We start from the raw sequence: 12,982 nt of genomic DNA on the forward strand, positions 1-12,982 counted from the left end.
CTCAGATGTACTTGAGGGACAGCCCATCACCCCCGCTCAGGGACTGCTTCCCGTACCTTACATGCAATTCCCACAACTTCACTTATGTGGCTTACCATTGTACAATAGGCAAATGTTAAATTCGACAGGGCAGGGGGATGGTAGGGGAGAAGCCACGGCACTGCCCTGAAAACCACAGTGAGATGGTAGTTGATGGTAACACAAAACAGGGGAAAACCCCTGAAACTGTAGACTCAAAGAAGACTATTTCTAAAGAGTGTCAGGCTGGGCCATCCCCAGCTATACAACCTTGCTGAGGATATGCAGACAGGCTACAAAGAGTGATGTTTCAAGACAATAATTTTAGGTTGGGTTAAAATACGTTCTGTGTAGTTTTGGACTTGAGTAAGAAACAGAAGTGCTTTCATCAAATTGTTTTTATTCAGCTTTGGCACTTAAAATGATAACCTTCAGTTATCAGGAAATTGTGGATATAAACTCACTGCCTAATTACTGTACCTCTCAGTGACTGACTGTGCTACTGAATGTGGAAAACTCCTGGGCTCTTTGGGAATCAGAACTTTTCATGAGGTTTTTCTAGGTTTGCTACCTTCTTTTGTTGAAGTTTGTTGGCCTTTACTTGACATGCAACCCTGAGGAGCTCACCTGAGATACCCCAGTAGTTGGGACACGTACTTTCATGATTCCACTGTTGAAATTGAATTAACTACAATTCACTTATTTACCCATTCACACATTCAACAACAGCCACCTAGAGTCTCACCAGGCAGGCCCACTTACCAGGCACCACCCAACATCCCTTTGACACTTTCTAGTGAGCCACAGGGGTCTGGTGCTTTGCTCTTGATTAGATCACTGCAGAGATCAGCCATGAACCTTACTGTGGGCCTTCGACGCTCGGCTTGGATGTCTTATTATTGAAAAAGACTGGAGAGCTGGGGGTGGCAATCACTTGACACTGTGACATAAAACAGGCTCAAGGGGGAAAATGCTTGCAAGAAATATGCTGAATATATTGTGCATGAAAGATTTAATCTGCTGTCTTTTTACCTTGTTCTACAAATTTCCACCTCACCCATCGACACAAATATTTGTCAAACATCTGTCAGGACCTAAGCTCCCTGCAAGGCACCTGAGGCACGAAAAGGAGCAAAGGCAGAGTCCTGTCTTCCGAAGGCTCACAGCTTCACAGCCAAGACTGAAATTATTGACTGATTTGTCATTAAACATATTTTCAGTTCCATTAACTATTTTCTGTTTAATTTTACAAGAAAACGAATATATGCATTAACAGTTCACTTAACCAAAAGCCACTTTTTTCTAGTCGCCCTAACATAAAATGCACTCACTTTCTTATAAAAATTGTATTACCTATAAGAATCTCTTTCCTGTCGGCCACCACCCCTACCACTTTTAACCCCCATTCCTGGTCAATGTACACACATGAGTATGTTTACAGACATTTTTCTAGGTAGTTACATACACGCTTCACAGTTTGCATGTTTTCTTTATAAATTGTAACATACTCCATGGAGCTTTTGGCATCTTGTTTTTTTTTTCTCCTGAACATACAACTTGAAGATCATGTTATTGTATATAAAACTACCTATTCCTTTTGTCACTGTATGGAATTCCATAAAAAGGGAGCTGATAATATATATGACCATTTCCTCACTGATGTATAATTAGCTGATTTAACTGACCCCTTTATACTCTTCTTGCAAGTTGGAGTTTAGAAATCCCGATTCATTCTCTCATCCATCCATTCGCGTATTTCTCAAGTGCCTACTTGCAATTTCACGAAATCCACTGCTGCACACAGTGACTTTCCTGGATGCACAGTGCCTGGCAACCACCTACCTTTGTGGTGTACTTGCTGCAGAATGGCAGGAGTTGAAACTGGTCCCTCTGGACAGGGTGGGAGTTTCTGGAAACTGGTGCAGAGATCTACAGTGGGGGGTGGGGTGGGAGGGTGGATACCAATGAGATGTGTCCATTTAGACAGCCCCCTGGGAGGCCATTTCGAGTATTTCCCTTCCAGAGCAGACCTGCACGCCCTCATCATTTCTAACAGCCCCACAACCGCCATGGCTCTGAAGAAGGCAGAGCAGAGGAAGTGCTGCCCTGCTTTTCACGAGTGTCGTGTTATAGAAGGCGTGAGAATTTAAGTGTTAGGTGCCCGCTTGTGCTCATTAGGAAGGTGACAGAACGTCTCACTCTAGACAGATGGCAAATCACTGGGAAACCTTTCAGGAACGATCTTTGCTAGGCACTGACTTTCGGGAGGAAGGTAAAATTATGTGATGAGAGAGGTACAGGGAGCAGCCACTGAAGTGACCCTCACCATTCTCATCACCAAGGACTTCACAGTGCATGGTTAGCAATCTCGGAGTGCAGCCCCAGGCTCCTGGGCAAACCACACGCAGAGGGTAACAAACTCCTTCACTACCGCAAAACCCAGCACCACTCTACCCAAGGAGGCTGGTGCGGCAAGGCATTGGAAGGCATTTCCAAAGAGAATGGAACCCTGTTATGATACAGTTGGCCGGTAGGGAGCTCAAACATACCAGAGCTGCATTTTGCCTCATCAGATACAACACCCAGTTGTCACAGCATTGAAATTTATCAAAGAATACAACATAGACAACAATGTTCCCAAGGACACCAAGGTGTCCTGGTGGGCAGCTGAATTCACCCTCGTCCAGTCCATTGTCAGTAGGAGCGGCTGGGCCCCACCTCTTTGTTCAATGGCTTCTCTGCCTTAAGGCCAAGAAAGTGCAAGTCTCCAAATTGTAAACTGTTTCAACAGACAGCCGGGCTCACCGGGAGCTGTGAAGGTTGGCAGGGGACGGCCTCCCATTTGTTGCTTCACCCCAGTTTGTGCTAGGCCCACTATCATTCTGTTTCACTCAGGGTTTGAGGGTCACACCCCATTTTGTAACGTTCAGCAGAGTTCTCCCAACTGGGCTCGCCTTGAAGCCAGCTGTCATCCCAGTTCTAATCAAGCCACAGGAGCATAAGCGACTCATTGACCTTGACCCTCAGTTTCCTCTTCAACAAAATGAGTTGCCTCTGTTGTCTTCTATGTCTCTACAATTTTTTGACCAGCAAAAACAACTAATTCTTTAAGGGGGGAAACTAGGGCAAAGTAGCATTTTTGATATGAATTGGTAGGGGCCGGGGGATGCAGTGCTGAATATTTGGTTTTCAGCTAACTGGAATTATCCTGAAAGTGCAAGAGTGGCTGAAGTGTGGGAAGCAGAGCTCTTGACCTCCAAAAGCTCATGGTCCAGTTCAGGGGTCCTTAAACCAGAGCATGCCCAGAGCCATACGAAAGTCTTGCAAAAACACCAATTTTGGAACTCTATCCCTAGATTTTCCAATTCAAGGTATCTGGAGTGGGGATCAAATTCGTTCTACTAAGTTCTCAGGTGGCATGGATGTTGCTGTTTGGAACTGCTTTGAAACCTGGCCTCTCCTTGAATTAAGAGACTCTCACTGCTTTCCACCTAACATTGAAAATTATAGATATTACTGTCCAGCAAAGAGCATGGGATTAATAATGCTGGCAATATGAAAACATGAATGTAACTGTCTTATGAACAGGTCCTTATGGACATAATTCTGCTAAATTATAGCAGAATGCCATTTATGCACCTCTTAAATCCCCCCAAGTTAGCAGTTGTTGATTTAATTTGCTCATGCTTTTATGACATGTTAAGAACCTCTGTTTCTCTCTCAAGGCTGGTGAAACATTCTAGGCACTGGGGCTCAATCAGTGACAAGATCCCAAGATCTATGTCATTATTAAGAAACCCCCTTCACTGCAACTTCATCAATAAGAGACGTGGCGGCAAAACCCCGGAGGGAAGTGGCGCCGACGCTGCCACCTACCTCAAGTAGTCTTGCACGGTCACGTGGACCATTCCTTGTTCGGGAGAAAAAGCTGCAACAAAAAGGGGGAAAGGAGACTTGATTTCCTTTTACCTCGTGGAAGGTTTTCTCACCCTCAAATGAACTGACATGCGACTGACTGCCACGTCTGAGACGGTACAGGCATGAGAAGCGAGGCCTCTCTGCAGTGAGTGAGATGGGATGCAATTAATGGCTAAACTATGTGACAACCACTTGAGGAACTGTGGCCCTTGCTCTAGGTCAGCAATGACTTTGTGGAGGGAGCAGTGCTTGTCTTGGGTTTTTAAGGATGAGGAGAATCGGGTTGTTGGAAGGGAGGTGTTGCAGGGCGGGGGGTAGAGGAGAGCTGATAGCGAGGGCAGAGCTCAGCCGCAGGGCTGTCGGAGCAGAGGGCATTTTGGAGTTCTCTCTCGTGGTTCACAGCAGGACGAGAAACAAGGGTGGGGACAGGCAAAAACCATGTGCAGGACACTCCACGTTCACTGAACAACTTTCCTCCATTTGCACCATCTTGTGCTCACAACAGTCTTACAATTTACGACCCGCCCATATTTTTCAGATGAAAAAAGAGATACACTTTTGAGTAACAAGCCCAAGTCACACAGTCAAAAGCTGCAGATCCAGAAATGTATCATTACCTTTGTTTTTCATTATGGCAACAACATTACTATTTATTTAGTACTAACTTTGTGCGAGGCAATGTGCTAAGCAAGGTACAGGCACAAACTCTTTTAATTCCCACAACAAATGCACGAAATAGGTATTATTAATCCCCACTTATTAGAGGCAAACTGAGGCTCAGAGGGATTGAATAAATTTCAGTGGCCTGCCCTGGCTGGTATAGCTCAGTGGATTGAGCGCGGGCCTGCGAACCACACGATCACAGTTCGATTCCCAGTCAAGGGCACATACCTGGGTTGCAGGCCAGTTCCCAGAAGGGGACTCACGAGAGGCAACCATACATTGATATTTCTCTCCCTCTCTCCTTCCCTTCCCCTCTAAAGATAAATAAATAAAATATTTAAAAAAAATTTCAGTGGCCTAAAGGATACCACAGCTTGTTTTTGAGAGTTGCTGGGTGTTTTTTCTTTTACAATACCATAGTGTCAACAGAATGTCTCGTAGCTTATTTGAAAATCAGAAAGAAGAGTTTATATGTATTTGTCAGGACACAAAAATCCATGAAAGATTTTTGAGCAAACGAATAAATATGAGAAAGATAATGCCAGAAGTCCATTTGCCTGATTAGCGGTGCTGAGGGCAAGCAGAACAGCTGAACACAAGGGGGCAGAGAAGCCCGTCTGGGGTTGCTGTGCTACTTGGACCCATGTCACAATGTGGCACCACACAGCCGAGTCCTTCCTGGGTGCAAGGACACATCCGGAACGTAGGGCAAGTTCCTCAGAAGGTTCTCCAGTCTTCTCATGTCCTGTCACTTGTGGCTCTCCTAGGTGCCAATGAGTGACACGGATAAAATCGGGGACTGTTGTCACCCTGCACTGCTATGAAAATGTGACGTTTTTCACCGTGAGAAAGACAATACAGGTTGGGAGAAACCTGGGAAAACAAACGGAGTGGCTGAAACCTATGAAAGGAAGCTGAAAGTAAGGACAGGCCCTTTGGTCTGGAGCCAGAGCTCTCGTCTGGGTAGGCATCTACGAAGAGATCTCAGGATACTGCTGAACCTGTCTCTGAATGCTAAATTGTGGGGCTGATGATAAGCATGCCCATAGTTTTACCTGTTTTTTCACAGCCCAGCAAGTGTGGGGTGGAAGGGCACACTGGTCTAGGGAGATGAGAACAAGAGGTATGTTACCGAGGCGTGAGCAAATGGCATATTCTTAGCTCGGCCCTGAACGCACAACTACAGTTGAAAGAGGTAGTTAGAGAACAGGTAAGATAACAGTCCGCCCCACACGACAAGTGGGACTCCGTAAGCATGAGAACCACAGGGGGTTAAAACACACATCTACGACACAGGCTCACAAACGGGAGGAGTAGGCATGGCCCAGTGCTGCTGCCCCCAGCCCCGCCCCAGTGGCAGATGTCAGCAGTCGATGGCCTCACTTTCTCACAGAGCCTCGGCATGCTCCCCAAATCGCCAGAAAGTCACTAACAGGTGACGGAATGAGATAAAGCTCATCTGCCATCCTTTGTTTGGAATAAACGGCATGAGTGGGTTTTGGGGAAAAACAATAATTTCAGAATTCGCTAACATGAAGAAAATACACAACCACTCATCACTAACATTCCAGGGAGCCACTGCCAAGGATGGAATATTGAGGTGAATGACCATGACGATAATACAAATGTGCCATTTTTCAAATGTCCTAGGTGACATCTGGTGACAGACACTCATGTTAAGTCAAAATATCTGACTCAAACCTATGTACCAAGTTAGAACCAAAACTCCAGTCTTTTTTTGCCCATTACATCAGTGGCTTTAAAAGTGTGGGTTTTAGAAGAGAAATTCTTTTGCAAAATTCTAATAACTTACATAGATAAAAAGGGAGCCACTGGGACAGTGTGGTCCCATCTGCACTCCCCTCACCTCGTGAGGCACCTGAAAGGCCCAGCGTTGGAAGGATGTCATCTGTTCAGCACCTAGTCCCCTCCACAGCAGGTCTGGCTAACCCGAGGTGGCCCTTCGACTGAACTCGGCCCAGTCTCAGGGCTTCCAAACCACATGGCTTTTGCCGCCTGATTGAAGTTGTCACATGGGAGAGCCCATTTGCCACTGTATTAACCACGTCACACATGCAAGCCCAGTGTAATTTTTGACAGTCACATTAATGACTGGATGCCAAAATAAATTAAATACACTGCCCAACGTGGAAGCTAAAAGAAATACTTACCAATTTTAAGCAATGTGTTCTCTCTCTCCCTGCTCCCCTTTCTACCACCACCGTCTCCACCCACTGCTTTGCATGTAACTCAGGAAGGCAGGCTCCCTTTGCGCCTGGCCAGCCTGCGCAGCAAATTCTGGAGCTCTGACAGTCTCTTCCCCCTAAAGCATCCCACGGACCTGCCCAGACCGCCCCTCTGGCCATGGTCTCAGTCTTCTCTGGCTGTCTGACTCTGCTCTGGGTTTCCGGGGACGTGCGAACGAACGGATGTGCACGTCCAAGCTGGGGATCTGGGGCTGTGGCCACCGTGAATTGTTCAAACTGTCCCAGAGGAAACGCTCCATGTTCAGATGTGGATGAGGAGAGTTAGCTCGGCCTCACTGCGGTTTCAGACAACCGGGCCCTGCAGAAAGTCTGCTCATCGGAAGACTCTGCAGTCCTGGCTCAGGGTGTCTTCAGAAGATTCTAGTGCCCAGGCAAAGTTGGTGGCCCACACTCCATGGGCCACAGCCCATGGCCCTGCCATCCGCATTCAGGAGCAATCTGGTTGCCAGGAAACCAGGGGAAGCCAGAAGAGGAAAAGAAGCCCCTAAAGGCACCATGTTCTCCAGGGAATGTGCAAAATGGCTCGGGCCAGGTCACCCAGAGGGTATTTCCTGGCCTGATGACACAGGTGAAAGCCTTACAAAACCTCAGCCTTGCTGGGGTGGGGCCTTCTCGCCTTCCACCTTCCAGCTCCCCATCAGGCCCAGCCATCAGGGGCCGAGGGAGGACAGCTGGGGTGCTTGAACCCCCTCACCTGACCCTTCCCTCTCTGATGCATGGATTCAGCTTTGACATCCTCTGTTGGACTCACACACTTTCTCCTTGATCTCGTTTAAAGTGACACAAACGTCTATCTCCACCTACTACATCCAGACACATAAGCCTGCTTGGCTGCCAAGCTCAGGCTTTGGAAAACACCCAGCCAGGGAAAATCAATATGATTTTTTAAAAATTCACAAGAGAAGCCCATTTTTAAAGTCACAATAAAATTATGAAAAATTAATTTGGTTCATCGCTCCGTTTCTTTCTGGCATGTCTGGGCGCCCTGGGTCCTGGTAACAGCGCCACTGGCCTTTCCAACACTCTGACCTGGCAGCCGAGAGTCTTGCACAGAGAAGTGTGACCTTATCGTTCCTGCCTGGTGTGGAAATGTTGTTGTTGTTGCTTTATTTTTATTTTTCCCTTTGCCACTTTGGAAGGTAAACTACCTGGAGCCTGATCAGGGTTTAGCAGGGTCAGGTCACCTGTTTTCAATAATGAACTTGAACTGAGTGGCACAAGCTGGTGGCCCAGTGCTCACCAGCATTGGGATTCCGAGAATTTCCTTAAAGCTCAGAAAATCCAGCAACGCAGGCCCCAGCCTCTTGGGGGCAGCAGCCTCTTGGGGGCGACTTGCTTTGCAATTCTGTTCTTAGTCCTGCCTGCTCGGTTCATTAGTGGTTACCTGCCTGGCTCCCGGGAGCATTTGAGTCTGCTGCTCGGATCAGAGCAACAGTAAGCAAACTGCTCCTGTTGGCCCAGATCTTCTCCAGCTTCTGCAGGCACCAGGCTTGCCCTGGGCAGAAGCTGAGACCCTTACAGAGGTCCTTGCATTCGCCACAAAGCCTGCTTGCTAGGGCCTCCTTCATTCCTCACTCACTTCTTTACTTGTTTGGTTTTGATATATTCTCCAATGATTTCCCCTTCCAAGATACCCTTATTAGTTTTATAAAATGAGATTTTACTTTCTAGAAGCACCAGGGGGTGAAGAAAGGAAAAAACAAATAAAGGCCCTACCCTTCCCGAGTTTCGCAAGGGTTGATTTGGAGAATTGCAGCAAGAAAAAACGTGCCCTGCCCTATCAATGCAGCCCACTGCCTGGGTGAAAATGCCAGCTCTGATTCCCTTTTAGAGACTCGAGCCTGCAGCCACCCTGCCGACTGTTCGGTGGACGCCTGCCATCTGAAGCAGCAGACACCGCACTTAACCCTGCAAAATGTATTACTGGGGAAGATGGCGTGAGATACGCAGAAGGCACTAATTAGCACCTTTATTGGCTTAGAAAGCATTTTTTATTTTGGTTTTCCTAAGCATTTCTGACTGATTCATGGAAGACATTTGGTTCTTTGGAATATCGTCCAATAGACTAATCAAATTACATTTTCACAGGGCTCTAAAATAATAGCATTCTGCAGCTTTCTGTATACTTAACTCCTACATGACCGAGGCACTTAGAAGAGGCAGTCAGTAGGGTTTGTCTCATTTGGTGAATTATTAATCTATACTCTGAGAGAGAGTCAGTCTTCATTCCCCCTTTCACTCATGTGTAAAACTTCAAAGCCAACTGTAATTCTTGGCTCTTCTTTATCCACACACCTGTTTGGTGCCACACAAATAGTAGCCACAATGGATGTGACTGCCGCTGACTCACCCTCTCTATCCCACTGCTGACATCCACCTGAGTGTGAGGTCACAGTAGCTCCATCCCGAGGTGCGCGCCCTCCTCCACTGGCATCTGTCACTTACGACTTGTGACCCTCTGTTCAGGTGGACAAAGGTAGGGCTTCAAAATGCTACTCGACACACACCCCAGTTACAGCCACCTGTCCTTTGATTGGAACCCAAGATGACACTGCTTTGTCACCCCTCTCCTAAGGCATCGAGTGAGACTCCTTTCCGGATCTGAAGGCACCTGATGACACCCTACTTAATAGATTTAACGGACACATTTCTACCTTTGCTCCTGAGCCTGAAACCACCGCTCCAGTCTGACCACGTCTGAATGCATTCCTGCGCACGTTTGATTTTCTTCGCAACCTGTGACTTTGTTCAAGCTCCCTTTGCTTCTACCAAATAACTGGTCTAGCTTTGCCTCTTTGTTTTCTTCAAAACCACAGCTCTCTCTGACTGACTAGTTCAAGTCTCACCTTCTGTTTGAAGATTTCCCGACCTGACTACACCGTCTTTGTCAGGGACCAGTCTTACTAAGATCCTCTTGTTGATTCACTTTGGAGAAATCAGATGTGTCAGAGGGGACTCCTGCCTCAGGGGCACTTACAATTTTGTCTGTGAGGCTGATCATCTCCCTACTAATTTGAAGTAGCACAGACCAAAGGCCACAGAAGTCATAACGGATGTGACTGATGTTCAGAAAGGTGACTGAATCTCTTAGTGCGAATGTCAGGAGGGGCCTTACTGAGAACATGGAACTTAAGTCAGGACTCAAAAGAAGGGTGAGAGGTGAGCAGAACCAAAAAGATGTTAAGGCAGAAGTAACTGGCTGAAGAAAGAAAAAGAACTAGGGATGTAATCAGAGAGGTAAGACTAGAACATCTTTTAGAAAACTGGTCCAGGCTGCGTTCGGACTGTGATGGTCCCAGAGAGTCAGTGATGTTCCTAAAGCAGGAGCCACAGACTCTACACCTTTGTACGCATCGCTTTGCACAGTTCTTAGCTCTGAAAGCTTTCTTTTGATAAGCATTAAGGGAACATCTACTCGGTTTCACTGGATTGACTTTGACCTTTTCTTATAATTGAGACCACAATGTTTAGAATTTCATTTTGTAAGTTCTTATGGTTTAATCAAGTCCTTGTGGAAAGAGATGAGTTTACTTGTCAGGGACCTCCTTGGGGACTGGAGAAGATATATCTAAATATTAAAAAAGGACAAATGCATTAACTACCCATCAACTGTGGATCCTCACTGAGCCCAAACTGAGAATCACACGTGTTTGCTTGTGCAGTTGGTGACCACTGAGAGGAGTTAACCTGCACTCAGCAATGCTGCTTCTGGGAGAGGAAAGGAGTAAGAAATTGAAGGATGCCCACGTGGCTCTTCCCTGTAAACCATCCATGTGCCCTGAGAGGACGATGTCCTGGAGATGCTTAAACATGAGACTGTCAGACCACTCAGCTCAGATGCCTTAATACTTCTCACAGACAGGGCAGACTGGGGAGGGTCCATCCTTTGTGAGGTGCTTTAGTGAGACATGAGATGCAGGCATCACTGGCAGCTAAAGAAGGGGCAAGAGCAGGTATGTGTCATAGAGGAGAAGCCCAAATCACTCTATCAGTAAACAAACTTGGGTAGGTGATGCTGCAGGAGAAGAGCCCTGGAAGCCCCCAGAGCAGAGACTGCAGAGGGGAGACCTGGCTTTATGGACTGCTCCAGGGCAGCCAGTGAGAGGTGCCGCATCCACCTCGGGACTGCTTGGGCCACCTGATCATCCCCCTCAGCTGATGTACCTCCTGAAACCCCCTGTGTCTCCATTCTTCCTTCCAGCTGTCATTTTAATTAACTGCGCCCTTTTACCAACTGCTTATCCAACTTTGTAAGTGCTTCTTTCCATGTTGAGTACAGTAACTGCAAGCAGTCGGGCGGCTGCCCAAGACGCCTGCAATCTGAGCCCCACTGAAGGACTGAAGGACCTTGTGAGGCCTGGTTTCCACTAGACAGTTTCCTGTGGGCGGTATGAGGGCACCTGGAAGATGAGCAGGCGCCTGGATCTTGTTGCTACCTCAGTGCATCAAGTTTTGGAAGTGATCACGGAAGGAAACTAGCTTCAGAATGATTTCCACTTGAGTGGGTTGAATAATATCACCCCCAGTTTTATTTCTGTATCTGAAATTGCACTTCAGAATGTGTCCTTTATTTAGAAACAAAGTCTTTGAGGATAGAATTACTGAAGGGTCCCAAGTCCTAAATCCAATGACTGGTGTCGTTATAAGAGGAGGAGAGGACCCACAGGGAAAGATAGCCATGTGTGAATGTGGGTGGGGAACAGACAATGCAGCTATAAGCCAAGGGAAGCCAAGGGAAGCCAAGGGTGGACAGGGACCATGTGGAGCCAGAAGGAGGCAGAGACAGATTCTTCCCTAGAACCTTTCAGAAGAGAATGAGCAGGCTGACACCTTGATTTCTGACTTCCAGCCTTCAGACCTGGGAAAGAATGCATTTCTCTTTAAGCAGCCAAGTTCACAGTAACTTAGGACGACCGCCCCTGGAACCACTGCGCGACTCTGCATTGTTAGGATCGTGGGGGTTGTTGCAGGCTTTCCCCTCCAGTCATGATAACTTTTCTTCTTCCTCCTCAGTTCCTTTTCATTTCACCACAGTTTTTCTCCTTGCCCCTCTCTGCATGACGTTCAGCTCCCCAGATGCTGGTCCTGTCCCAGCTTTCACGCTGCCCGGTGCAGCCCCTGGCTTCCCTAAACTCAGTGTGTATCCCCCTCCCCATGACTCTCATCAGCAGACAGAGGGGCTGATGGGGGGCTGGGCCTCAAGTTTCTCCACCTGCCACTAACCAGCCGTGACTGGCGACCATGGCACCTGACCCTGCCATGCCCAGATTCCTCACCTGTAAAACACAAATGAACGCCCGCCTTGCTACTATGCAGGTCACTGGGTTAATAAAGTGATGGATGAGAAAGGGCCGTGTAAAAAGGAAGGCTCCATTAAACCTGTGAGGAGCCATTCTATTATGATTAGACACCTTGCTGAAGAAACGGGAGCTGGCAGACGGAAACTGCATCTCCCATCTCAGGGTCTCAGAGCCACTCTGAGCTCCTGTCTCCCTCCGGGTCCTCACCTCATGTCTGAGCTGCTTCAGATCACTGACTTGATTCAGAGGAGGAAGGGCCATGATTTGTGCTTCATTTGGGGGAAATGAAGTTTTTAGTACAGTTATTGACAACCCCAGACCTGGTGCCAAGCGGCGCGCTCTGACCTGGGCAACTTGAAACGTCAGGGATGTGAAACGCTATCTACATTTCTGAAGTTCTTGTCTTTCCTTGAGTCTGAACTATGATGAAGAGAGGTGCTTAATTTCAATTTGTGGACAAATATCTCCAGAGATTTTGGCATCAAGGAACTTTTACATTAAAAAAAAAAGCTTGGAAAAGAAGAAAATTTCAATGATACACCTTTTTAAGTAAAAATTCCAAATTTCAACTGCTTTGCAGCCAATGGTCACTTAACTTAAAAGGCAGTGGAAAAAGTGAAATAATTAAAAACAACCAATTAAGGAACCGTTAGACTAGTAATTTTTTCTCTAACCATTAAACACCTAATTTATATCATTTTTATATACATTATTCATGGCATTTCATCAATTTAAAAACACATTTTTTCTCATTTTAACATGTGCAAAATCAGGACGTATCAGGATTGCCTTTTGCTTGTAATTGTTATGGCTTGT

At 46.8% G+C, this 12,982-nt stretch overlaps 1 protein-coding gene across 4 annotated transcripts in view; it reads right to left on the bottom strand.

Annotated features, from left to right (window-relative positions):
• The window catches only part of ITPRID1 (ITPR interacting domain containing 1), an 86,054-nt gene that overhangs the window by 50,176 nt on the left and 22,896 nt on the right, over positions 1–12,982 (bottom strand). For all 4 annotated transcript variants that reach the window (XM_037041190.1, XM_037041192.1, XM_037041191.1 and 1 more), the window contains 2 exons: positions 3,895–3,946; positions 1,861–1,947 (listed from right to left, as the gene is read on the bottom strand). In XM_037041190.1, coding sequence (XP_036897085.1) covers positions 1,861–1,947; positions 3,895–3,946 — 139 coding nt within the window. The remainder of the gene's footprint in view (positions 1–1,860; positions 1,948–3,894; positions 3,947–12,982) is intronic.

Source organism: Sturnira hondurensis, unplaced genomic scaffold, assembly GCF_014824575.4.
Source record: "Sturnira hondurensis isolate 20B ecotype Veracruz unplaced genomic scaffold, ASM1482457v3 Scaffold0002840, whole genome shotgun sequence".
NCBI classification, from domain to species: domain Eukaryota; kingdom Metazoa; phylum Chordata; class Mammalia; order Chiroptera; family Phyllostomidae; genus Sturnira; species Sturnira hondurensis.